The sequence below is a fragment of the Amborella trichopoda genome, chromosome 6, assembly GCF_054954075.1.
Source record: "Amborella trichopoda isolate Santa Cruz 75 chromosome 6, AtrichopodaSantaCruz75HAP2 v2.0, whole genome shotgun sequence".
Classification (NCBI taxonomy): domain Eukaryota; kingdom Viridiplantae; phylum Streptophyta; class Magnoliopsida; order Amborellales; family Amborellaceae; genus Amborella; species Amborella trichopoda.
Window position 1 is genome coordinate 46,375,007 of NC_142341.1, and position 27,845 is coordinate 46,402,851.

Below are 27,845 nucleotides of genomic sequence, written 5' to 3' on the forward strand. Positions count from 1 at the left end.
CATCATGGCCTTTCAAACACCGTGATGATTATCAACGTATTAGGATTTTAAAATCATCACGTTCTGAAGAGTATTGTGATGTTTTTCTTGTACATCATAGCCTTTGAAACATTGTGATGCCTCTATTGACCATCACAGTATTTTAAATATCATGATGGTTATGAATGTACTTGAACTTTAAAATCATCACGGTCTATAGAGTGTCGTGATTTTATTTTATTTTTACAATAAAAAAAGACACCGTGATGCTTCGTTATACATCACGGTTGATGTCATTCTTTACCAGCATAGCATTTTAAATACTGTAGTGGTTGTTTGGGTACTGGAACTGTAAAAGCCTCACGGTCTTTTCTCCACAACCATCACGATTCTAGGTCAACCGTAACGCCTTCACATATCTAAGACTACCATAAAATGTATTTTCATTAAAAAATGCAAAAAATGAGACAAAAAAAAAAAAGAAGTACCTACGAGGTTTTGAAAAATTTCAGATTTATTTCCATAACCTTAAAAAACTGTATATTTTTTATAATGTCCCTACATTTTTAATAATTATCCGATTTCAAATTAAATATGGGTGCAATCACATACAGGAGAAACAAATATCTAATGTAAATGGTAGGACTCCCTCCGAAGACGCATTTCTGCCCAAATTGTAAACATCACATTTGTCGCTATGCCGTGCATTTCCCTAACAATAATAATGGAAATTTATCTAAAAGGTGAGATTTGTATAGAGCCGAGGTTCTAAACAATCAAAGTAAAACGCACCATTAAATAGTATCAATGGTTTCAATATTGGAAATCTTTATAATAGCCTTCAAAAATATAAAGCTTCAAAAATACTATAGATCAAACAGATCTATGAAAAGTTGAAAATCTTGAAAATTGACCGTCAAAAATACATTACAAGATGCATTGAAATAATACATTACAAGATGTATTGAAATCCACTTTTTTTATCATGTCCATGCATTTTGAGATTGAGATGATCAATTTGAAGACATTTGTGCATCAAAACAACTTCTTCTAGTGAAATTTTTTAAATGCGCCCGATTAGAGCCTCGCACTTATATAAACTTTTTCCTTATCTAAATTCTACTATAGATGAATTATTCAAGAGGAAAGTTCATACAAGGTTGCAATCTTATTTCTATAAACAAGACTGCAATAATCTATATCATCCATTTTAATGAAACCATTTACCTTTAGAAGATGGAGGTGACAATTACTTACTACCATCCAATGTGAAATATGTTGGCTTGAATTTATCATCAAATTCAAAAAAAATTCTTCTTAACTTTGAGCTTAGTCAATAAATTAAATGCAACTGCCCAACTTCACATCCAATGGTCAAGATTAATTATGACCACCTTGTACCAAAGGTAAATGATCTCATTATATACTCTTCTCCATTTGCAAATAGTATCCAATTTACATTCTCCAAACACATCTTTTAATAGTGGCCAGTCAAAATAAAATAGACACCGTACAGCATCGCAACATTATTTCTACAAATAAAGTTCAACCTACAAGAAAACTCGAAACCTCGCTCTCTTTTTCAGGCCTAGCCAAACCCAACAAGCCCATTTTCACTCATACCCAGCCTTCCAAGGCCCGCCCAGCCCACTTGGCACCCAAGTTGTGCTAAAGAAAATCTGAAAGCAATCTGTTCTTTCCTTTAAAATACCATACTGAGATTCGAATCCAGGATGTTGTGTTATATCAGTATTACCGGGTGTTCAGTAATAAGACAATAAGTCCAGTTATGAGTCCTAGGACTCATAAACCACGTCCAATTAAAAGCAAGCACACAGTGGCCTACCAATCTGAAGCAAAGCAAATATATACAGGATAAAAAAGTACATTATTTCATGAAATGGGTATCAGATATCTCAAAAAGTCATAATAAATAAATCATCACATTAACACAATTTAGGAAACTGGAGAAGTACTTTCACCACAACAGAAAAACATTACCAAAAAAGAAACAGATTTTGCACGCATGTGTTTGAGAGAGAGAGAGAGGAGACAGAGAGAGACAGATGAACACATTCATACACCTATGTAAAACATACAATAGGACGTCCTGATACACGGCCCAGACAAAACGGTGCTAAGATCAAGTCATCTTTTGCCCAACATCAAGTCTGCAACCATACCTCCGGAAAGGAACCATTCATTGTTCCTCATTCCATAACCTCACTACCTGTCTTTGATACGCAAAAATTGACTTCATCAAAACTCAGAGAACTAATGCATCTTGACTAAACGGGCTCTTCTTCATCTCCCCACCCTTCGCAATCCAGTGCTCCTCATATGCTTGCTGATTCTTTTGAAGTAAACTGTGCATCATTGCCCCACTTTCGATATGATCTTGCCCTTGACTTGCCGATACCAATGATTTGAATAACCCGTCAGAGTCCATATCCACAAATAAGTAAAAGATAGATCACTCAACTCCGCCTCCATGCAGGTGATCCCGATCTCGACCTCTTGCGTCTGCATATACCAAACTATAGTGAGCAAAGAAAAACTCTTTCTTGGGGATTGTGAAAAAAACGGGGCGTCAAACAACATTTAGTGCCATAATAACCCATTTGGCTTTTCTCAAAACATTGACACCAAACAAGAAGAACCAAAAAAGCACATGGATCTGGCTACTCGGCTTGGTGATTTAGCACAAGATCAGTTTCTTTTTTTTGGAATGGTTAAGAACAAGTAGACCTGCACAATGGTCTAAAAGTTGGAACCAGCTTACCCACCCAAAAGTAAAATAACCAAACAACCGACGATGGTTTTGCATTTAGTTGTTACCATATGCATATCTGATAAACTTCTGTTGCAAGGTTAATGAAAACATGATTCATATGCTCAGTATCATACCTGGTTCCGTGAGAAGAATAGGGAGAATGCCTGCGTTGAGAGTGCTTCTCATGTGGAGACCGCGAAACTTGTCTAGAAATAACACATCATACTCATCCAGTAAGTTAAACCAATTCTGAGATTAAACTTCTTACTCTGTTCCATAGCCAGCACCCAATGAATCTATCATGATATGATGTCCTCATATTTATATGGAACACCACTCCCTCTCAATGGAAATAGGTCACTCAGAAACTCCATGAATAGGTTATAAAAGAATCATATAATTGGAGAGAGAGAGAGAGAGAGAGAGAGAGGGAGGGAGGGAGAAAGAAGCTCAAAGCAGACACCTTAACATGCCCTCATTATCAAAGACATCAGAGTTGAATAAAACCAACAACCCACCAATACATGGTGCCAGGTTTATAAGACAAGTTAAGAATCAAGTGAAATTGAAATCAAGAGTGAATTGACTAGTAAAAACATAGAAAAGAGAGGCAACTGCAATTTTGAATGATCCATAATATTAAAACTTTTTTTTTCTTTTCAGGGTAATGGGGGGTGGGGTGGGGTGGGGTGGGGGGGCGGGAATCAGACAACGTTCACAAGCGCCCCGGTTAAATGACACTTTGTTTTTGAAGTGTTAACAGTGGGAATGGAGCCTAGGACATTAAGACGAGGCACCTGCTCCACTAACCACACATGCCCTGACCCCATTCCCTAGACCTTCAGTTTACAGACTTAATTCCATAAGAAATAACTTTTATATCTCACTTTAAATTTGTATATGCCTACGTGCCACTATTTTTTGAAGGAAAAAAACTGTTCTATTATACACTCATCCAAGTAAATGGATTTTTGAGAAAAACGCTCCTTAATACCACTTCTATTTTTTTTTCTTTTTTTTTTCTTTTCTTTTTTTTATTGGGAAAATATCTCACTACATCCTAAATCGATGCACCATTTCTTAGTAGACCTTCATATTTGAAAGCTATCTAGCTGCATTAGTTTTTCAAAAAATCTATCTTCTAACCCCCCAAACCCATTTGACCTAATTTTATAACACAATTTCATCCCAAACAATATCGGAAATGACGTTAAATTCTTTCACCTTTAATCTCTTTCACATACTCTCTCCCTGCCCTAACCCCTCTATCTAGCCACTCCGCCAACATCTCTCTCCTCTCACCCCAAATCCCCTTCTCTCTCTCTGCCTTAACCCCTCTCTCTCCTCTCACCCCCAAACCCTCTCTGTCCCCAACCGCTCTCTCTCTCCTCTCGCCCCCAAACCCTGTCTCACCTCTTGAATCCAAACCCTCTCTCCTTTTAGAGCATTAACTCTGATAAGGGTATCAACAATAAGAGTGAAGCGGTTGAAGAGTGAACCCAAATCTTCATTTTCATGGATGAAGATTCTAGTTACAAATTGAACAGTGAACCCATGGAAGATGAGTTCATGCACCAATAAGATGTGGGTGGAGTCAAGTTACTGTGTCATGACTTGAGTGGCGAGAACTCTGGTTTGGGTCATGTTGGCAAAGGTGCAACAAGGATTTCAACGGGGAATGTAGCAGCAGTGTAAGCACTTATGATAGATTTAGTGAGGTTTGTGAAGAAAATTCTGAGATGATTCTATTGATAAGAATTCTAACATATTTAGAGAGGTTTGTGGTGAGAATTTTGATGTGGGTATAGCAATAATAGTCTTGACAAATTTAAAGGGGTTTGTAGGGAGAAATCTGAGATGGGTAGCGAGCTTAAGTGCTTCAACAAATTTAGAGGGTTTGTAGAGAAAACTCTAAGATGGGTAGCAAGGAAAGGCAATCAGATAAATTTTAGAGAGTTTGTGGTGAAAATTCAGAGATGCATGCTGTGAGTAAGAGCTCTAATGACCTGAGGACAAGTAAAAATGAAAGGACAGATCTTAGAAGGAAGTCAACTGGGAATTTGCAGAGAGTTTGATCCCTTTGGCTGATATGCCAAGGCTGAATGATGCTCTGTATATTGCTTTGGATTCAATCAGGTTTTTTAGGACAGAGTCAGAGCTTCATAGAATTATTGGTTTGATTAGAACACTTATTTCAAATGGAGCAAACGATTTCACCATAGCAGCCTTGGGGACTTCATTTCTCGCCTCATGTGTCTCAGCCTGAAGGAGCCAAACAATTTCCACTTCTATTCTCAGTTAATTCTCTCGAAGGAGCGAGGGTTTTGGGGCAATGGGGGAGTGGAGAGATGCTCTGAAAGGAGAGAGGGTTTGGAGGCGAGAGAAGAAAGGAGAGAGAGAGAGAGTTTGGGGCGGGGGAGAGAGTATGCAAGAGAGAGGGTGAAAGATTTTTTAGTGTCATTTTAAAAATTGTTTGGGATAAAATATATTATAAAATAAGGTCAAATGGGGTTGGGGGGTTAGAAGATAGGATTTCGGAAAAACTAATGCCGCACGATAGTTTTCAAATATGTGGGTCTACTTAGAAATGATATATCAAATTAGGGTGTACTGAGATATTTTTCTTTTTTTATTTTTATTTATTTTTGTTTGGGGGGGGGGGGATAGTGCGCTTTTATTGATTTCCTAAAAATATAGTTTTTATCCAAGGTATTTTATTTCAAATAGTTAAACCCTCTTTTTCCCTCAAGTGCGTGCCTTTGTATCACACAGAGCATGAATACTAGTTAAATCTATGCTAAAAGCCTACACAACTAAAATGTTAAAGAGGCTACATTTACCACAATGATAATCTATACGGCACATACTCAAGATATTACATTTACCACTAAAATGATCAGTACCCAGTATACAAAAAGTCCATGAATCACAAAATACTGTGGTAATCCCAAGTTGTCAAATTTCCGTTATCCAGCATGATTTCATACAACAGCACAACCATCACACTTTTTAAAAATACATCGCAATCTGGATGTGAACAGAGTGCCAGCATCTGACACAAACACACACTCTGTCCCCCTCCCTAATCTATTCAAAACAACACAAGCAAGCACAGACACAGATGCACACAGCATCTGATCATTCTCTGCCTGCCCAACTGATTGATCCTATCATATTTGAATTCTAGATACATGCACATGCACAGCCCATTTCACATGGGAACAAGAATTCTTTTATTTATTTCGCCTATAACTAATTCATCAGTCTCTTTATAATAAGCCTCGATAAATAAGGTACAATTCTAAAGTGAAGGGGAGACATAAGGTCAATACATTTCAGAAGGTTGATTTTTTCAGAAAGTATCTCCCCCTCATAGAACTTGTGCTAACCATAGCATTCCTCATCAAAGGAAAAGACTATTCATATAGGATGGGCAGCTTCAAAGCAATACATATTTGAATAGTCCACATGTCCTATATGACTAGTCCACATGTAGCGTAGAGAGAAGTACTCAAGTCAACCTTGCAAAATCAGATCTAAGCCAGTCTATCAGAAATTTTGAAGACTCAAACCCATGATAGCCGCTAGCATTTGGGTCCAATCACAGCCCATCAAAATTGATGAAGCCCAGAACTGTGCCCATCACTTTTCTAGGCTAAAACAATAAAGAGAAGTATTTATTTCAAAGGTCAAACACAATCAACCCAGGGCTACACAGACAAAATTAAGTACCTACATTTAAAATTTCCTCTAGTATATTTATTTCCAAGTATTGACAACAAAACCACCCCGCAAAAGTATCTTATGAGTAATCCTACAAATTAAGAAACGTTTAACTCTCTCCATTCAAAGTTTAAGAAGTTTTGTTATAAATTGATTAAAAAATGGAGACCAACAAAAAGATGTCCACCTCTGGTGCAAGAAATTATCCATCTACGTGTGCCTTTACTTCAATGTGTGTATAGAGACACAGAGAGCACTACTAAAACCTGTACTTTCAACAACAAAGCCTGGAGAGAGGCACATGAGCATGACTGAAGCCTGTGCTTTCAACAACAAAGCTTGGAGGAAGGCACACCAAGCAGAACTGAGAGAACACCAGAGAGGTCAATAGATTGAAGGCTGGGTGGGAGGAATAACGATACGGGAATCTAGTTTGATAAATCAGTAGATTTAAATTTCAAATTTAAACCTGTTTAGGGTTTGTAAACTATTTCCATGATGAGTCTTTTTAGGGTATGAAAAATGGAAACTACGTGAATAGATAGTTTTGATAGGCTGTCAGAGGAAGTTGTGTTTCTATTGTTTCTAATACTAATCTCATAATCAAAATCTGACTTTGATGCCAACCGAGCTATTGCCATTGGCCTGGCGAACCCAGCTGTTACCATTGGCCTGGCCTAGAAACTCCAGCACATGTGGTTATGTTTCATAGAAGACCAACAAGAAACACAGCCCACCAAAAGCCCTTGATACTCAAAGAACAAAAGGAGCATGAATATTAAATAACAGAGAAAAGGCAAACTTCAACCCATTGTATATCCTAATTGCCAATCTATCAGCAATATCACAAGGCCATCAAAATTCAGAAAAACATAATTCTTGCAACAAGACCATTGATACCTCTTCCTCGACCTGACAGGAGAAGGTGACAAGCTGTGTTTCTTTGATGGGACCCTCCTGGAAATAATTAAACCATCTAATGAAAGTCCAAATTATGGAATCAAAAAATCCCCAAAAAAAAGACATTTTTGGGCGTAAGTCGAGAGATATGAGAAGTCAAAAATATATATATATATATATATATAAAAGGACACGAGAAGTTTCACAAGTATACCTATGCCTCGAATTGTCTGAAGCTTCAACATCTGTTCCGCTAGTACGACTGGGAGATGAGTTGTCTCTTTCCCTGCTATTTTTACCTCTACCGCTAATCGAGGAAGAACGGTGCCTCTTGTGCTTATGAGAACTCCCACGATCACCATGTTTTACTCCCCCATCTCTGTTGTCCCTTCCATGCTCACTTTTCATGATACTTTCCTCCTTTGATATGTCCCTTTTACGCTTCACAGTTTCCTTTTCGTCCTTTTCACATTCCTTCACTCTCTCCACTCTCTCTCTCCCCTTTTCCCTCATGTTATCCCCTTTATCCCTCTCCTTTTCCCTCATTTTATCCCCTCTGTCTCTCTCCTTTTCTCTCACTTTATCCCCTCTATTTATCTCCTTTTCCTTCACTTTATCTTTTCTCTCTTTCTCCTTTTCCTTCACTATGTCCCTCTCCTCCACCCTTCCTTTCCTCACATCCCTATCATCCCCTCTCCGATTATCACTAAAACTTGAATGCTTCTCAGTAGCCCTGGAGTTCCCAGCTTCAACGTCTCCACCATAATCACTGCTAACAAGACAAACAGTCCTCTTTGATTCTTCATCATTGCTCTTATTTGTTTTCTTTCTACCATCACCATCTAGTAAATCATTTATTCCTGTTCTAGAAGATTCAGAACCCCTACCTACAATTTCAAAGTTCATATGAGCGTTTCCTCCTACTTTTTCCTTTACCTTAGGTGTATCGGCACTTCCCTGCAGAGAACCCACTTCATGGCCACCAGTAATGGTGCTTATCCTTTCACTGTTTCCATAAGAAAACCCTTTTTCATCAGGAACCCTTTCAATCTCAGTTCTCATTTCTTTCTCACCATCTGAGGGCACCTCTTTTGTCCTATCGTTAAGATCTCCAACACCACTCACATCATGACCTGAATCCTTTATCCCTCTATTGGGTCTCTCAAAATAAACTAGTGAATTTAGTCGATCTTCACCATTTAACAGCTGGCTAGCAGAATTTGTATGCAAGGTTACCTGCTCTGAGCTCTCGGCTTCTTCATCATCATCTGAAGCATAATTTGAGAGACCGAGAACATCTCCAGCAGGTCCACTAGAACCAGACCTTTCACTAGCTTCTTCTTCTCCACCATCCTTAGCTTCAACAGGAACAAGAACCCTGGCTGATGCCTTGGGTGTTGGAATCACAGGTGGTAATACTTCATCTTTTCGTGAAATATTGGAATGCTCAACTGAAGAATGAAGTATGAAATGTGATCACCAAAGAGAATCCTTAGAAATGGTATACAATTAGTATCCATGGTTCATGGGGAAAATGGTCTACAGCAGTGCAAAGGGGCATCCACGTTTATTTTCAATGACAGACAGTAGACATTAACTTCGCATGGGTCGATATTTCAGTAGGCTCCAATATAATCTCCATCATCTATCATTAGAGTCGATGCCACTTTGGAGTACCATAAATCATAAAGCATCAGATTATAACAAGCGTTCCGATGTAAAAGTAAAGATCGCATAGCAAAGTAGACAAGAACCTTACCTTCCACAATCAGATCACTTTCTTCTAAAACTTCAGTTGCAATTTCATCAAAAAGTTCACCAGTCACCTGCTCTTAAGAAGATTGATTAGAATCAAGGAGTTCGCGAAAATCTGGAGGTTAAGATTAACAGTTCCAAGTTACAAACCTTTAGGAGTACTTCAGTCAATACATGCTTGATTTCTTGGTTGATTGCAGCTGTTCTTGCTGCTTCCACTTCTTCCTGCAATGTGAGAGACATTAGAAGCCCTGACACTTTATCTTCACAAGAAAGAGTAAAAACTTAGCGATAGCTAGATTATCAAGATATTATCAGCTATGTTAGGGCATTGATATTATTATTATTTGTTATTTTGCTTCACAATGTAATATACCTGGATGTTCAGGACATTTACGTAATTGTACATACATCAAGTCCTGTAATATTTAAACACAGAATGAAAATGCAAACCCGACATACTGATTGGGGGGATCCACACCACTCTTTCTTGTTTGAATCCTTTTTGCAACTTCCTACTTTCCACCAGAACCAAGCTCTCTCTCTAGGGCACAATTAATTCGAAATCTTAAATTTCCTTTTCTCAAAAATTCAAAATCTTTCTTAATCTCCAATCAACTCAATATCTCCAACCCTACGTGTGTGTGTGTGGGTCCCTCTCTCTCTCTGAACTCTAATCTCACTCTTGCCCTTAACCTGATTTTTTCTTTCTTTATATCTCAAGTCAGCACCCAAATCTCTTTCATAACCGTAATGTCTCGGTCCCCAACACCCTGTATATAAAAAATAAAGACAAAAAAAAGGGAGGGATCTTGCCCTATCTCACCCTATGCTCCTTTCTAACTAAGATTCCTCGAAAATCCTACTTTCTCACTTCCTTATACTCAAAAAGCCTACTTTCTACTGAAACTTTACAGCCCATATCTCCAAGTCTGGAGCATTTCTTATCAGCAACCTAACAATTTTCCATACCCTTTTTTTCTCCATTATACCACTTTATTCATCCGTTCTTCCTTCTAACATACTTTAATACCAGAATTGAGAGAGAGGGAGGGGGTGGCAGTGGATGCAACAGCTCGACACACGCAAAAAGCTTCCTAGATTAGAAGCACATTCCATACAATTTTTAAAATCAATAAATGAAAATTTTGAAAAATTTTAAATTTTATTAAAAGTTAAAAAATCCAAGTAATTTTATAAAATACAATAAATAGTGGGCACACAAAATGGGCAACTAAAAAGTAATTGTTCCATTAAATTTTACTTAAATAATCAATAATATTTTTATATGGGCACGGTTTGTATAAGGCCGAGGCTCTACACAATCAAAGTAAGGCACACCTTCAAATAGTGTCTAGAAATGTAGTTTAAATACTGGAAATCATTCTGATAGCCTTAAAATTTATTTTCATCTCTAATTAAAAATTTTAAAGCTTAAAAAATTAGTTTAAATCAAGCAGATCTATGAAATCTTGAAAACTGAAGGTCCAAAAAGGCATTACAAGATGCACTATTTCCAAAACTAGAAATCCATTTTTTTCTCATCTCCATGCATCTTGAGGTCAAGATGATCAATTTGAGGATTTTTGGGCATCAAAACCACCTCTTCGAGTGAAATTTTTGACGTGCGCCTTAATTTGATTGTTTAGATGCTCACACTTATATAAACTTTTTCCTTTTTCCTTTTATATACCTTTGAGGTGTAGTTTCTGTAACAGTAATCCCACAAATTACAATAAAAACGATCTTACAATGAAGCACATCGGAATAACCAAAGCAACTCAAGGGAGCTAATTTTTTGATAGAAAAACTACTTTATATACAATTTCAAAGTTTACAACAACCAAAAGCATACCAAGATACTTTATTTGCATTTTTACAGCATCCCAAAGGATTAGACAGAGAGAAAGAAAGATTATAATCACACCTAAAATCCAAATAAATATCTTCTTGGCCTCTTGTTGCCACTTCGAGTTGCTGGGAGTGATCCCTGGAAAGTGAGGATCGAGATCCGATGGAGATTCAGGAGCACTAAAGCGAGGTCCAGGAGCAGAATCAACATCTAGATTAGGAGACTCCAGTAACTATTTACAATCCTCATTCTCTACTGTACAATAATGTCTTCCTCTCATCCATTTTCTATGGTCACCACCAAGTTGACCTCATCCAATTTCATAATCTAGAAGGGCCTCATTGAACCCTTCATCGGTGGCCAACATGTTACAAGACACCTAGATACATCTTCAGGACCTCTTTCAAACTCGTAATGATACAAGAGATTGGTGATAACGCGAAGACAATGAAAGTTGTTTCCACAAACCTCTCTTGTGAAGAATGGGTGCCAAGACTTGCAACTCATTGGGAGGATCAATGCAACTCTTTCAAAAGAAATTCTACAAGTTATTTCAATGCCCTTTACTGCAGATTTTTGGAAGGCTCTTCATGATGCCTTTGAGGCTTTCATTCCAGCAATGCAACAAAAAACGAATTGCAATTCTGAGATATCCCAACCAGTGTTTTAAAAACCAGATCAGTGGGGTCGATCCCCCCCCCCACTGATCCTGATCCACATCGGCCGGATCGGCAACACGGATCAGCCGATCGGCTAGATTGGCAATCCGGCCCAAAAAAAAAAGAAAGAAAAGAAAAAGAATGATGTATATATAAAACATAACACCATATCAGATAACTTGAATACTTCAGTTGGCTAGACCTTGTGCTTGCAACCACAAGATCGGAGGTTCGAATTCTCCTTTTTTCCTTAACATTCAAAACTATATAATATATGGTATCTATATTTTAAAAAAAAAAAGAAGGTAAAGGAAAAGCATCAGGGGTTTGCACCTCTAAACTCTAGCCATTTGAGCTTTGTGATAAAATTTATATAGAACAACCAAGCTCTCGGGTAATTTCCGATCCGGATCAGCGATTTTCAAGCACTGAACCTAACAAAATCAAGGGGCTTTATGATCAGCTTTCCATCATTTAAGAACCAATTAGTGACGAAGACAAAGTATATTATGCACTAACTGGTTTGAAGGAAGGATACAGGACGTTTGTGATCTTGGTTGTCACCAAGCCTCCAGTCCTGACCTTTTCAAAATTGTGCCTCTTGCTACTTTTACAAGAGAACCCCTCTTCTACAACAAACCAGCGAGGCTAACGAGACTATGATCCTCATGATGTGTTACTGTGACAGTCACAACCAGCAACCCTCCATCTTATAATGGAGGAAGAGGAGGCCGAACCTAACCAATGATGTGGTCTTCTTCCTACACCTTGTAATTTTCAACAAAATACCACTGTTGGAAATAATGGTGCGACCTATCAAACTTGAGGTCACCAAAACTGCATCCCCGTGAATTGCTATTATTGCTATAATCAAGAGGAGGAATGCTTGAACAAGGAAGACCAAGCTGCTGCCCTTAACACTTTAATGGACAGTGATCAATCATGGATGAGTTATAATGGGGCAGCCAACCATGCCACAAGTAATGCCGATAAATTATCTATTACCCCTTATTCAGTAGTGATTCCATATCGACCGAAGACAGACCCTCACTACCCATCATCATTCATGTAAGAAATGTCCTTGTAAATACCTACATGGGTCCTTTTTTTTGGGTGAATAACTAAATGGGTATTATCCTTCTAAATAATGGCTTGTTGGTCCACAGAATCAAGTGCACCGTATTTTATACGCTCAATTAAGTCAAATTTTGTATTTACATAGTTTTTGTTATCTAGAAGGATCCGTGGTCGGGGAACACATTAAATAGAGGAGAAAGCCAAAGGCATTTCTTATTTATAAGTCTTGGATGATAAATCCAGGAAGCTTCCATTACTGATGTCTTCATTCCAAATAAATGGTGATGTCAACGTTTGAGTTCTTGTCTCATGTTTTTAAGAACCACTTAAAGAATAGTTATATTCACTCAAAAAAAAAAAAAAACCACTTAAGGAATAACAGGTTAGAGCAACAAATCCGTACTCTACAAATTTCATTTTTTTTTTGAGGAAATACTCTATAAATTTTGTTTAGGCATACTGCACAAATAAAATGGATTCGTGGAGTAAAACATCACCATATCCGTGAGGTTGCCCTTTCCTTGTTGTTCTCTAGCGGAGTGCCAATGTATTTATGGACCGAAGCCTTCGACACAACTGTTTATGTCGTAAACTGACCACCCACATATGGTTTGAATGGCCAAACTCCTTATGATATGTTTTATAAGTATCAATTATTTCATTTTTTTATTTTCCAGACGTTATCAGTTCGTCCATATGGACAAGAGTCAAAGGAAGAAACTCTGTCTAACATTGGAAGTGTGCATCTTTATGGGGTATGAAGGTGACTATAAGGGCTACTGTTGTTATAGCCCTAGACTTAACTATGCCCTCATCTCCTGCCATGTTTCTTTTGATAAAATGAGGATGGTGTAATACACCAAAGGGTATCACCTTTCGAGGAGAAGAAATTCCAATAAGGGTACAGCTCATCACACTCAAGAATCTGTAATGAGAGATGAAATTATCTTATTTAGGCATGCTCCTAACGATACTCATCGACTTAGCAACACTGATAAGAGCTGCCTCATCATGTTAGTGAATATTTTGAACACTCCATTTAATGACCAGCCTAATGCTGCGCCCTATGAGGTAATCATTTATCATATATGAAAGCCTGATGGCAGCTCACATTGCAACCAGAAAGGAGACTGTTTATAATAGACGAAACACTAGTCAAAAGATTGAAACATAGTTAGCAAGTAGGCTGGAATAACAGGGCAGCAAGTTGAAAATACACAAATTAACGGTGGAGCAAGATTATAACGCTTAAAATACAAGTGATGATTCAGGAGGAAAGCACACTAGACATGGAGAAGCACCCACAACTAATGAAGATAGTGCAACAAATCAAGGCATGCACAGACCTACCTGTATGTGTCATCCTAAAGATCAATCGATGGGCTATGAAAACTGGACCCAGATTTTATGAGTCCCCCGACTCATACTATTTTTGTGCAGGCTCCCTCTAATACCTATTTTTTATATGGATCTTGGATCCAATTTGTAGAGATCCATGATCTACAATATGATGATCATGAATATGAAAAAGAAAATAAAAATTTAAAACACTTTTCGTATTTTTTTCCTATCCATTGGATAGGAATCTTTAGATGTGAAGGTTCATCTTAAAGATAGACGTTTGTGAGTCAGTGGGCTAGTGAGTCCTCAGTCCATTGACTCACAAAACACTTTTCCATGAAAACTTCACATACAATAAACAAGCATTTTCCACATGAAGCTCTTAAACTAAAGGAGCCTGCCAACTATCATGTAGCAAAAAACACCCCGAAGTGGGTGGGAGCTATGGCCAAAGAATAAAATTTGTGTTCTTGAACAGCACGGGAGAGTTGTGAAGAGGCATTCTAAATAGAATATTGTGGTCAAGAAATGGGCATACAACATAAAGTACAAGTTGGATGAAAGTACAGATCAATTCAACGCTCGAATGCATTTCAGTAGCTTTATCCCTTACTTTGGCATATGATTGGCCTTTTTTCCGACTCAACGAGAAGAATGTATTTCTTCACAGAGAGTTAAAAGCTGAGGTAGACATGGAGCAGCCCTCTGTGCTTGAGTGAGAAGGATCCTTCTAAGTACATAAGTTGATGAGATCCATCTATGGATTGAAGCAAGTACCTCATATTTGGTTTCAAAGTTTTTATCATACAAGAAAAAATTATTCATGAAGACCGCAGTTGACCATTGTTTTTTCATCCACGGAAGGCAAAAGCATCAGAGGTATTGTTGTGATCATCCTCCTGTATGTCGAGGACATCCTCAATACAGGAAGCTCTTCAGATCTTATTGCCGACATCAACAGATTCCTTCATGACAGATTTTAGATGAGAGGTTTGGAATAGTTACGATACCTTTAGAGGATAGACGTGGATCACACTCAAAATGATCAACTATCATCTCAACATAAATATGCACATGATTTTACTTGAGCACACTAATATGTTTCCTTGAAGATCATCAACCACTCCAACAGCAACAAAAGATTAAAAGTGAATTGAGAACAATCTATCAAAGAACCAGAGCATGGCAAGCACACTTCAGTACCTCACCATCACTCATCCCCAAATAGGCCTCATGGAAAATTAGTTATGCCAGTTTATGCATGTACCCGCGCATAATACGATACGTGCAAATGATCATTAATCAAGGCATTATGTACCTGAAAAAACACATAGATAAAGTACATGTTGGGTTCAACACTGCCTACTCCAGTGACAAGTAGGCAGAAGATCTTGATTTGCAAGTTAGTCTCAAGGTATTGTGATTATTTAGGAAGAAACTTGATATGTTGAGGAGTAAGAAACAAAGTCCGTGTACAATCAATTAAGGAGGATGAATATAGGGCATCAGCGAGTATGGTATCTGAGATTTTGGGGATACAAAACACGACTCCATCACTTGGCTGCAAGTAATACCATCTGTTGTGATAATCGAAGTGCAATTGTTATTGCAGCTAATCCTATTTTTCATGACCACTAAGCGCTTAAAAATTGATTATCATTTTTGTGCAAGAAGATAGAAGCATAGGCTATTTGAACAGATTATATTGGCACCACAAATCAGATTGCAGACATTTTCACCAAAGGGCTCACTAGCAAATATGGAGGGCCCATGCCACTCACTCTTGTATCTCTTTCTTGGCAATGTTCAAAAACTCACCCAAGTTGACTCGGACTCACTCAAGCCCTACAGTCTGTCGAGCCTGGAGCACAGTACCTAAGGGTGCCTTGTGCAGAGCTTGGCGGAGCACCATTGCAACTTGCATAGGTATCATACACACTCAGACTCATTTGCCAAGTTTGTTCACTCCAGTACTCACCGAGTGTCATACACCAGATTTCTATAAACAATCTATGGTTGATCTTCGATAAAATTTGATTCCTGCACTTATTTTTGTGCTCTTCATCTAACCATAGGCTTAGTTTTCACAAAAACCCTCAAAATTTTAGTATTACAGAGATTTGAAATTCGGATTCAATATTCAAGTGCTAGGATCTCCTAGATCAAACCCAAATTTGGTTTGGGGCTTCTGGTTTGGTTTGTGTTGGGAAGCTTTGACAAGGATTGGAGGCATTGATCTGCACCAAGTGCAAAGATTGGATGATCAACCTCAAAATTTCAGATAAATTTCATTTTTCCCAAAAAAAATACTCATGCAATTGATTATTTCTTGGTCAACTATGATTGATTATAATTAAATTTGTATAAAAACAAATACTTTTTGTTTTTACAATGTTTTTATGATTTTTCTTATTTTCCCATGTTTTGGATTTTTCTAATTGCTTTTCAAGCCATAACCTTGATTTTTTTTCTATATCCCATGGTTTATATACGCTTTTCTTGTATGACATTTTAGATTTAATTTATCTTATTTCTGGGATTTTTCCTGAAATTTTCAGAATTTCTAGGGCCTTTTTGGGCGTGGTCTTGACTCAAGCAAGGCTCGACCAAGCCTGAACACAGTAATCTGAGAACTTGGCTCAGCCAAATCTGCTGCCAAGCCGGGTTTCAGAACACTACTTCTTGGTGGTGACAAAGTACCAACTTAAAGCTATTATGCATGTTTCCCCCCAACCAACACCCCCCCCCCTCTTTCGGGGCCAACCACTGATATTATTGAGAGAACTCTTTTCATTAGGAAAGTATTGATATATCGAAATAACAAAAATTAAACTTATAAATGACAGCTAAGTTATCAGGAAAGAATTCTATAATGATATTATCTGAAGAGCTTTTCTAAGGAGATCATTGAATAAAAAGTAAATTGTTTCGAACATTTTAATAACCAATGGAAGTCTCCCTCCCTCCCTCCCTCCCTCACACACAAGAGTATATCTTATCGTCCTTTCCTTCATTGTATGCATCTCCCTCTGAATGCACTCACTAAGTAAATTTTTCATATATCTCAAGGCTAGTGAGAATAATAAAGATAAAAGAGAGAAGCATTGACCATTTCTAAAAATAGATCTAGAACTGTAAATGTTTCGTAAATGTTAAATCCAAAAGAAACACCTATGAAACAAGATATTGCTTGAATCTTACACTAGTAAAGACTACTGATTCAAATTACAATATCACTAGTCGTAAAGTGTGTGCAATACATTGACCATTTCTCACATAAATGTTGAATTTCACTATCCAAAGCCAGAAGTCTATCATTGATATATTAAGATTGCATATAAGAACAACTCAATAACCCCCAGACAACGATTTATAAGGAAATATATGCAAGCACTGAAGAAAATACATGTAAATGCTACAGACATACACAGAGCCACACCCATATTCAATTGCGCACATGCGCATGTCCACATGCATGTCCCAAAGCGCATGGTCCTGACCGAGCACGCACATGCGCAAGTGTGCAACACACATATGATGAAGGCTTTATGAGCCATCCATCCTCGGGAAAGTATAGGTCGGACAGCCCAATTGAAGTGCGGCAACCGATGTAGATCGGTCATTAGTAAATGAAAATGGCAGACACATTCTAGCCAACTTGTTTGTGTAGTTCTTTTTCATTTGGTGTGGCTAAATCACACACACATACCAGACTCCTATGAAAAATCAAAGGAGAAAAAGAATACTAACATGCAGAATCTGCCATCCAGACCAACCAATTTCAATCTAAGGCGCCCGACCTATACCATTGCACATGCCAGGCAGCCAGTACACACATGCCCACATACAGGCACCCAAGGGAACGCATGCACACACATGTGGCTTCCCACGCACTCACACACTACACACTAGTGTTTCCGCATAGAAAAAAGGACAACAGACCTCTTCATCATCTTCATCCTCGGTTGATCGTGCAGAATCAATGCTTTTGCTATCCGCCTGATCAACTTTACCAAGAGATTTATCTTCATCTCCACTAGTATGAACAGAGAGCTCGGAGGAGGGGTCCTGAACAGAACTCGCCATAACAGCAGCTTTCTTCTTCATTATTTCCTCCCTGAGCCAATTAGGTACTGAAGCCTGCACATATTGGGAAGTTACAAAAATTCTTACCTAGAGCACGTATTCTATTTTTTTCAGTAAGTGATTAAATATTAAAGAGTGATAAAGAAGAGGAGGGCTTCTTACCTTCTTGGGACGTTCAGAAGTACTAAATGTTCCATTGGCATCTCCTGGAAAAACAGATCCAGGAGGCAGAGCAGCTCCTGCATTCAAGCCGAAGGGCGAGCTAATTGGTGAGATGTTAGGACGAAAGTTAGGTCCAGGAATCCTTCCAAACATTTGTTGAGGATGCCCAGGAAGAGGATGTGCAGGTGGCAAAAAAGTAGGATCAAACTGGCCACAACAAACCATAGTGTATAAGCAGTAGTGTATTTATGAAGGAAAACAATCAGTTCCAAACAAGTAGAGAAAGTACATAATAGTTGAATGTACAATGGAAAACCATAATCCATTGGGTTCATCACTGTCCAAATAACGACAGTGAACAAGGCACACCCCAATGTTGGGTCCCAATCCCTCTCTATCACCATCCATCATTTCATTAGACAGTCATGACCCCCAGTAGTCTACGTTCTTCCATAATCATGAGCTTATAGTATAATTCCCTTAACAAGTATCTCAATACCAAACAGTGCACCAAAAGTATAGAAGTAACACCTGTGGTCCAGTGGGAGCAGGAGGAAAGACAGCCCCTGGAGCAACTGCAGGAGTCCAAGCATGAACATGGTCTGGACCTCCCATAGAAGCCATTGGTTCAGAATGTGTATAACTGGTTTGCTGACGTTGTTCAAGGTTGCGAGTAAAATTCTTATCAAAAACCAGAGGTTGATCACTGGGATCTGTAAGAGGAACAGAAGATTGATCCCCATATGTAAAATGGGGGTGTTCTGTCAAATCTGATTGAACCACAGCAGGTAATATGGTCTGAGGTTTATGTACTTGAACTGGTGGCGAAACCGGCAAGGGAGATGCTCCAGTTGTGTTTCCACGTTCCTCAACACCTGTTACTAGAACCATCAATGGTAAACAAACAACCATAGTGAATTGACAAACTCCCCTAAAAATTGAAGATCGTACTGGTAATTCCCTAAATTTACCCGAGTTCAAAATTATTTCACTCAAAACCCTTGTTGAATTCTTTCATGTATCAATTTAATGAGCACAAAATCCGGAAAACCGATGAAATATCAAAGAGTACTGCCAAATGTTTCATGTTAATGGACATAAAGATCCAGAACAGAAGATACACCAGTAGATATACACAAGGCATAACATGTAACACAGAAATAAACTATTTTGGACAAAAATGATGTGACTAGAATAACAATCCCCATTACAATCTCTATAAATCCTGAATAATTTAGAAATATGCCTCTAAGAACACAGATGACTCCACATTGATTACCAGAACATTAGCAACATTACACTATAATTGTAACATAATGCAGAAAGCAAGGTAGGGCCAGCTACATTTGACAGTACTAATTGCTGAAATTCATATTCTTCCACAAGTTCTATGTATAATGAAGAGCTAAATCTAAAAGCCAGTGAGTTTTGTGAATTACGATAAGTTCATTCCTAAATTTTGGACTTTTCCCCAAGCAAAATTAAAGAGGTATATAAACTCATCTAATTATTTTCAAGCATGTAGCAACTCACTCAAACTGTGAAACTGATGCAGTAAAGATCTGCCCTAGTACACTGGGGCAATTTCATGGTTTCACACACCTTGCATCAGAAGTGACCTGGAAGATGATGTGAGTTATTTGCAGGGTAGATAAGATAGAATGATTGCACATAGGATAGTGTTGAACCTCTTTGATTGAGCTATTATACCATGCTCTTTAGGGTTGTGGGCCTGATCTCTCTCTCCAGCTCATTGGTGTGGGGCATCCGCAATCCAACAAGGGTTTTGGCATTTAGTTCAATGGTGCCCTGCAACAGAATCTTAATTAGGGATCAACTCCCAAATTCGGGCTTCCACCTCCCCAAAGTGCACAAGGAGAACGAGAATTTCCATCACCCAGTCATCCACTGCAAGTCATATGGAGTTCTTTCATGCAAACTGCTTGGTACCTTATGGTAATCCTAAACGCAGTTGCCTCTTACATTGTAGGATGGCTGTCAGCTTTTCTGCATGACGGATCTCTCAAGAAAAAGGATGGGTGCTTTGGACGTATCACTCGAGATGCAAAGACAGGGGATACTTGTACATCTTGGTGATGTTCACAGATAGGATTATGACCATAATCATCTCAGGGGCCCCTATTATTAAAGGGTTCTGAGGCAGTAAGTGAATGATATGGCACAAGAATCGATGTGCATCAGGTGAACCGATGCACCAACCAAAAACATCACCGAGCAATTTGTCAATAGGGTTCTTCAAACTAATAGTTTAATTGCAGCTTCTTTGGTACCAAGCCTATCCAAGTGGAAGGTCTCTTAAGGCATGGGGATGTTCACAGGCACTTTCTAAGTTAGGGGCACGATAACTGTGGAAAGAGAGCTCCTCGCAATTCTTAGAGTTTTCCTCTAAGTATCTCTCTCTTACCTAATGGAAGATAAATCACTAAGCATAGATCCATTAGGCATTTCAGTAAGCTCCAAACCCCTGGACGATAATGGATGATTTTGAGATCATGCAGATTATGACATGATTGATATTACTTTCCATCATGCCCTCAAGACAAATGCTTAATTATGTTGTTATTGATCCTTTAACTCATTAGACATTATGTCTTTAACTCATTGTCCGTCATGTAAGACATACTCACAATGTATGAAATGCTTTAGTCACTCATTAAAGATAAAAAGGTCAAACAATTAAAAATCAAAATGTGTGAAACAATTCCGCACTTAAAAAACTATTGACATGCTCAAATGCATCAATGAAGAAAAATCAATGAAAGGTAAAAAGTTGCATGAAAACGCCAAAAAATATCACTAACTCACACATCATCAATGTTCAAATGCAGCAGGTCAAATAAATCAACAAGGTGAAAACAATCAGTCATATATAACCAAATCAAACCAAAACAGAACACGCATCCAGAAACACCAATACTTGAGTCAATATCACAACTGTGTCACTTTACCAAAGTAAACAGACCATAGACATACACAACCTACACAAATATTGATGAACAGAATGCACCACATCAGCAACTTAAATAAGGGCATCAGGAAGACTCAAAGATATGACAATGAAGCATATGAACTGTCTAATTCAGACCAATCCTAACAATCAAATCTCTGAATAAGCTACACAATTATAAAAAGTTTTCCAGAACTTATGACACATGTATAATAAAGGCTGAAACCAGCAGTTCTTGGAAAAAGCACTTGCAAACTAATGCAAAGTTCAAGACAAAGTATACCTGGGAAAGAAGAATAATTAAGAGATACCTCCTGCCGATAAACTGATGAGATTGAAGCCATATTTCCTTGAGAAGCAACTGGAGCAGATGAAGATGGTGGAAGTGGAACCGAATTTTTATCGGCAGCACTGAAAGCTAGGGACTCGTTCGAAGCATACAAAGGGAGTGGTTCGGAGTTATTGGATATGGAGTCTTGAAAGTGGTTGGGAGTCCTATGGATATCCATGGGGGGAGCAACAGGTGGAGGATGGTGGCTGGGGGCAGGTAGTGAAGATTGTTGGATATCAGCAAAATGGGGTTCAGTTGCGTTCTGGCTTTGGTTATGATAAGCATGGGTGTGATCTTCTACTTTGCCAAGAGGTGTGAACTGTGCTTGTGCCTGTTGGTTTTCCATGGCTGCTTTAGCAGCTGCCCATGCCCTGGCTTTGGCAGCCCAATCTTCCTCATTGTTATAATGGACACTGGCACCTGTCAAGACATAAAAGGGAGAAGCCTTAAACAAGTAATTTTATTTCAACATAAAAAAAGGAATGCAACAGAAACAACAGAAATAAACAGGCTTCCAACTGTCTATGTCAACATGTCTATGCATGGAATTTGATCCTCTCTCTAAAGAGAACCATAAATAAAGACATGATTTTATTCTTTTACGAGTAACTATGCTTCCATTCAATGCAAAGGGGAATAAGGACCACAAATTTTATGCAACAGCTTCAAGCATATTGAGACCCCAGGATTCCCTAATGTATTTGCAGCTGTGATTTTCGATCATTCCATTAAACCTAATGCTGATAACTTTTGGCAATACCTGAGTAAATGCTATTATGTTATCCAGCAACAAACCTGCATGCTTCAACGTGTTTCATGAGCGGATTTTGAAGGGAACATGTTTTCGATGTTTCCCATGTGCAGACATTTAAAGGAAACACATGCAGACCATATAGATGATGTGTCTGCCAGTGTTTCCTCCTGATGCTTGTTAAATGCATCAGGAAAAATGATATGCGGTTCAATTTCTTTCCCTTAAATGTCTGCAATGAAAACCACCCATCCCAAGAATAACCACCATTGTAAAAAGTTTCTAAAAGCACGTGATTGTAAATGTACCCCCTCATATAATCATAGCAGAAGGAGTGTTCCTCAAGGTTAACCAGTACAATAGTAAAAGAATGACTTTTGCAAACATTTTCTTTATTCTATACTATATGGAGTATAATATCGCATCCAAATATTTGCTTATTTTTATATTAGAAGACTAAAGAAGAAATTTCCGAAAGAAACAAAAATCAAGCCTAAAGAGAAATTATAGAATAAGAAAATCCAACTTTGTACAAGAATGATATTTACTTAACTTGTCAATATATGAGGTATCACAAATAAATAAACACAAGTAAACTGTTTAAAGAAGAAAAACAAGAGAGCTCTAGGCTTATAGAAACCTGGATATTCCCAGGACTGATGGTGTGGCCTATTCATATTTCCCCATGGCTGCAAACATCCAATAAGAAAGTATTAATCAGAACGAAACAAGCATCAATTACAAGGAAAATTAATGATACAATGTCACGATAGTTTACAAAAGGAACAGGCAGGTCACTGAACCACAAAAAGCGGCCAGCCGGCCAGTACAGCCAACTTATATGAAGATAGAGTTTAGAAAAAAAAAAAAGACGAATAGCGGCCAGCCTAAGTGCCAGCTCAACCTGGATCTTCGAGGTTCTGTATTCAAGGGCAAATCGAAACAGAAGACTAGCAATTCACCACCCAGTCTGGTCTTCATAATATAGATTCAAGCAAGCTGGTTAGAGAAAAGCTGCCCACTATTTATCTCCTAACGCAAACCTTGCCAACAATAATGCATTAAATGGAGGCAAAGGTATGCTGAATTACAACTTCTGCGTCGCAGTGGAAGCACAAATTGTATTTAACTGAGAGACATATGGAAAACTCTTGAGTGCAGCAGTAAATCCACGCCAAACATAATGCACATATTTTAGAGGCAGATCAACAAACAGGTGAGGACCTTAAACTTTCCTTTAACCCAACCCATGCCGAGTAAAGGGGCTGGGTTCTGTTAGGTAGGCAGTCAACGTAAAATGTTGCCAAAACTTATCATGAATCCTGAACCTACAGTATCTAGCCGACCCCAATTAGTTAGGAAAAGGCTTTGACACTGATGATGATCGACTGAAACCCCCCACAGTACATTAATGCAAAGATGCTGAAAACTGATGACCAAGAATTACAATATGTTGAAGCACCTATCAGGTTAGCATTATTTATTTGTATGATGTACAACATTACACAGTATGACAGATATACGCCACACATTAACATCGTAAACAAGTCTCTTCATGCTCAACATTGTTCAAAAACTCAGCCACCTGGCAACCTAAGCAGCCGCCTAGGCAGCCAAGCAGCCAAAATGCCTAGGGGAAACCTTGCTCCTAGGCAGTCGCCTCAAGGCAGGCACCTATGCAGCACCTTGGAAGAAAGTGGCCGAGGGAGGAAAAAGCCCTCGGCCAAGGGAAAAGGAGTATTTCCCCCCTAGAAGGGGGGGAAGGGTTTTATGGGAGGACAATCTAGCCCCCAAAGAAGTGTAAGCCTCCTTAAGGCTTACAGGTTTTGGGATTATATCCCTGATTTTTGGCTGCTCTAATGGAATTGATGGTTAATTGAGAGCAATTAATGGTTAATTTGAGGAATTGAGTTTGATTTCCATTGATTATCTCAGAAAGATGGCTTCTTATATTTGTTTAAACATGATTTTGAAATGATTATTGATGATAAAAAGGACCAGTCTCGATGATATGTGATACTAAATGTGCAAGGGACCCTCACAAATAAGGGTTAGTTGTATGTTTTGGTTAGACAGGACATTAATTATAAGAAAATTAAGAAATTTGGCCAAACCCCACAAAAAACTTATGAGAAATTTGACTAGACGAACCAGTGCAATATATGGTTTCATATTATGCAACAAATAATTTTTGAGAAAAAGTAAACAAATATTGTATATATTCCTTCAAATATGTATTTGAAAGTCATTGGGATCTTGTTGTTTTTTTGTTTCTTTTACTTTTTTTAAAAAAATCTGTTATTGGGATATTGTTGTTTGAAATAAATAGACTATAGCACAAAACAAAAAAATATCTATGTTTTAAAATAAATAGACTGTTATACCTTGAAATAACATCAAGGTGTAACAGATGCCTGCCCCTGCCCCCACCCCCGCGAAGTTGTTTCTGGGAGCCCGCCTCCGCATTTTTTAACATTGATGCTCAAATTGCCAATAAAACTGAAGAACTACTTGGCAGGTTTATGCAGCCCAAAAGGGGCAAAAAAATTATTGTCCTCATAAACTGATATGTAGCAGAAGGCCAAAAAAAAGTAAGCAACTAGTAGGGTTCTAGTTAAGCAACTAGTAGGGTTCTAGTGCAGCAACCCAGCAAGAAAGTTCCCACAAGTTTTCTCTTTGTTATTCACATATCCGATCACCAGTCCCCACCAAATTCAGGCATATGTGGTTGTATTCACAGAATTTTATGACGAGATACCAACGTTTCTAGCTCCTTTTTCTCGGTACATTTATCTATTCTCAAAATACAGCATACATTGTGAGACTACACAAGGGTGTAGCTCAATTATAACAACGGCCAGGATAGATTCCCTTAAACAAAATCATACATTGAATGCAGATAACCTTCCCTATGAAAAAAAACCAACCAACTCATAGGCAACTAGGAACATGCAAAAAGTAGCACATCAATAAGCCTCACAATTGGAAAATCTCATCTTAAATGACTTCTAGTCTCCATGTGGCACTTCTGTAAATTAGCTCACGCATCCAGTCCTGCTATCAAAAGCCCCAAAAGGACTTGAGAAGAAAACCAAAGGGGTATAAGCCCTCATATGGAGTGAAGGCAACTAGGTACCAGCCATTCTAGGTTTGAGCGTGTATTTGCGTAACAACACTGCTGACGGCCCAGGGGACCCCAAGAGCTGCAATAGAAGTTGGGTTTCATTGTGCTCAATCTTGGGTCTTATAGCTTCCATGTATAATCTCTCTTAAATAGTGAACCAAGTCATTTATCCTTGAACCATGAAATTTCTAATTGATAGCACCCAAGAGATGATGAATACTATAATGCAAACAGACAGGTTTTCCCGATGCAAGTAATATCCTCCATGAGTCAAAGGGTTCCTCACTGTAGACACCATAAGACAGCCAAGCAAACATATTTTCCATGGAAAGCAAACTCTCTCATGCAGTGGGCCTGATGACTAGTTAGTGATGAATGTTGCAAGCAATGCTTTAAAACTCCATGACTTGAATTGAGACTTGGGCAAGTCTCAAGACCGCAGCGAGTCCCAAACTGAGTCTGGGTTTTAAGTCACTGGCAGCAAGTGAAGCCAACACCATCCAATATGTCAAAATCAAACATTTGCAAAAAAAAAGCTCCAAATTTTCCATGTGAACTTATGATGCCACAACAGATGATTCACTCTCTCCGCTACATGATATCACATGACACATAAATTTGGCAATGTAAGTCACTAGAACATAAACAGCAGTCGTGGTAATGTGAAAACTCCCCAGAAATCCTAACAGCATTTCATCTCCAGCTAAGATGATTGCTTAAAGAAAACCTATAAAATACAAAAACCTGAACCAAAATTACTCATAATGATAATAAAATCAATGGAATGCCTTATCTCCATTGATCAAGTCCTAGTAAACATCTCAAAGAGTTTGTCAAATAGATGCCACAGAACTTCAAATGTCAACCCATGACCATGACACCATAAACACTACTCCAAATGCTAGGCGTATCACCATAACCTCATAAATTGAAATCACAGTCTTTTCACAAAAGATGCAACTATTCAAGTGCTCCAGCAACCATATCCCTTAATTTCCAGAAAAGAGGAGAAAACTAAGAGAGGTAGAAATAGAAAGTCTCAAGAGAAAGTCCCAAAAGAAAAATAGGATAGCAAGAATAATCCCATAAATCCAAATTGCAATCGTTTTCAAACATGCATAATTACTCAACCCTACCAAGAACCCAATCCTTACTCGCTAAAAGCACTCGTTTTCAAACATGCATAATTACTCAACCCTACCAAGAACCCAATCCTTAGTCCCTAAAAGCACTCAAAACAAGGGAGAGGAAATGTCAAAAGAAATAGCGAGGAGATAATCGGATAAAGGGTAAAATGGGTCACATTAGATACAATTCCTCAATAAATCAAGCAACCCACCCTGTGAATCCCAAAGAGAAAAAGAACAAAAATCAAAACAGATGAGAGAACTGGAGCTAAAAAGTGCCCTAACAAGGAAGAATAGAGAGAACGAGAGAGAAAAATATTTTTTTTTATTTGTGTAAAATTAAGAGAAAGAGAGAGAGAGAGAGAGAGAGAGAGAGAGAGAGAGAGAAAGAGGCAAGAGGATTGTCACCTGATCAGCTTGAGCATACATTGGAGTAACCTGTGAATGATGATGCTGAGGAGGCAGGGGTCGAGGAGGAGGAGGAGGCGGGGGCGGCCCATACTGTTGATGAAGAGGCATGGCGTAAGGCGACGATGCCATTGATGATGGATTATATGAGGAAGGTGGGTTTTGATTATGACCAAATCCTGGTGCCATGGACTGCTGTTGCTGCTGCTGATTATGATGAGCCCACTGAGGTTGATTTGAGAGATGGGATTGAGCTTGATACTGGAACTGAGCAGGGGCTGGATACCATGGAGCTTGAGGGTGGGGAGGAAGGGGCGGCTGATGATGTTGCTGATGTTGAGGATTCAGAACGGGTCTCATGAGCCTCTGAGGGTTATGGAGAGTATCCATCTCTCCCTCTCTCTCTCTTTCTCTCTTTCTCTCTCTACTGTAAATTGCAGAAATACAGAAGAAATCTCGCTCCCTCTCTAGAGATGATGGCGAGTATCCACCTTCTCAATCTGAATTCTGGGACGAGGATTTTCTCGCTCTAACTTTCTCTCTACTTTCTCTCTCTAGCATGCGCAGCGAGTAGTTTTGGCCTTTGGAGTTTAACGCGAGCGTGTGATGCGATTGAAGAGGATCACGGCTGAGATTTTACGCGGTCTCTCTCTCTCTAGCTTCCACTTTCGACCGACTGCTTCTCTCTCATGTTTCTAGAAACCTATCAACATGTTCCAGTTTTCATCTCCAAAGTGCTATATACCATTGATTCAACGATGAAGTTTATATAAGACCATGGCTATATGAAAGTAAAACAAAGCCTCATCTTAAATCCTCCTTACACTTT

At 38.5% G+C, this 27,845-nt stretch overlaps 1 protein-coding gene across 8 annotated transcripts; it reads right to left on the reverse strand.

The window, feature by feature from the left end:
- Positions 1-1,870: 1,870 nt before the first annotated feature.
- LOC18442033 (cyclin-like protein) lies at positions 1,871-27,699 on the reverse strand. Of its 8 annotated transcripts, none has more exons than XR_016056871.1 (12): positions 27,017-27,699; positions 22,998-23,046; positions 21,559-22,026; positions 18,839-19,182; positions 18,308-18,514; positions 18,002-18,199; positions 9,281-9,355; positions 9,135-9,201; positions 7,590-9,041; positions 7,376-7,432; positions 2,887-2,958; positions 1,871-2,502 (listed from the first exon to the last, which is right to left on the reverse strand). XR_016056871.1 is itself a non-coding variant. In XM_088868724.1 (12 exons), the coding sequence occupies exons 1-12, from the start codon at positions 27,404-27,406 to the stop codon at positions 2,457-2,459; spliced, it is 3,210 nt and encodes a 1,069-aa protein (XP_088724850.1). In that variant the 5' UTR covers positions 27,407-27,699; the 3' UTR covers positions 1,871-2,456. The 8 variants fall into 8 exon arrangements, 6 of the variants coding, with proteins under 6 accessions (XP_088724850.1, XP_088724849.1, XP_088724852.1 ...); XR_016056870.1 differs by having other exon boundaries at positions 18,839-19,188; XM_088868724.1 differs by having other exon boundaries at positions 7,590-8,826.
- Positions 27,700-27,845: the final 146 nt, after the last annotated feature.

Excerpts from the sequence above, each read along its gene's own strand:
- LOC18442033 (XM_020672054.2), bottom strand. The coding sequence starts at position 27,406 with ATGGATACTCTCCATAACCCTCAGAGGCTCATGAGACCCGTTCTGAAT. Across the intron at positions 18,515-18,838 it reads CTGCTCCCACTGGACCACAG|TTTGATCCTACTTTTTTGCC; the intron begins GTGTTACTTCTA and ends TGTTGTGGCCAG. Across the intron at positions 18,200-18,307 it reads CTTCTGAACGTCCCAAGAAG|GCTTCAGTACCTAATTGGCT; the intron begins GTAAGAAGCCCT and ends CAATATGTGCAG.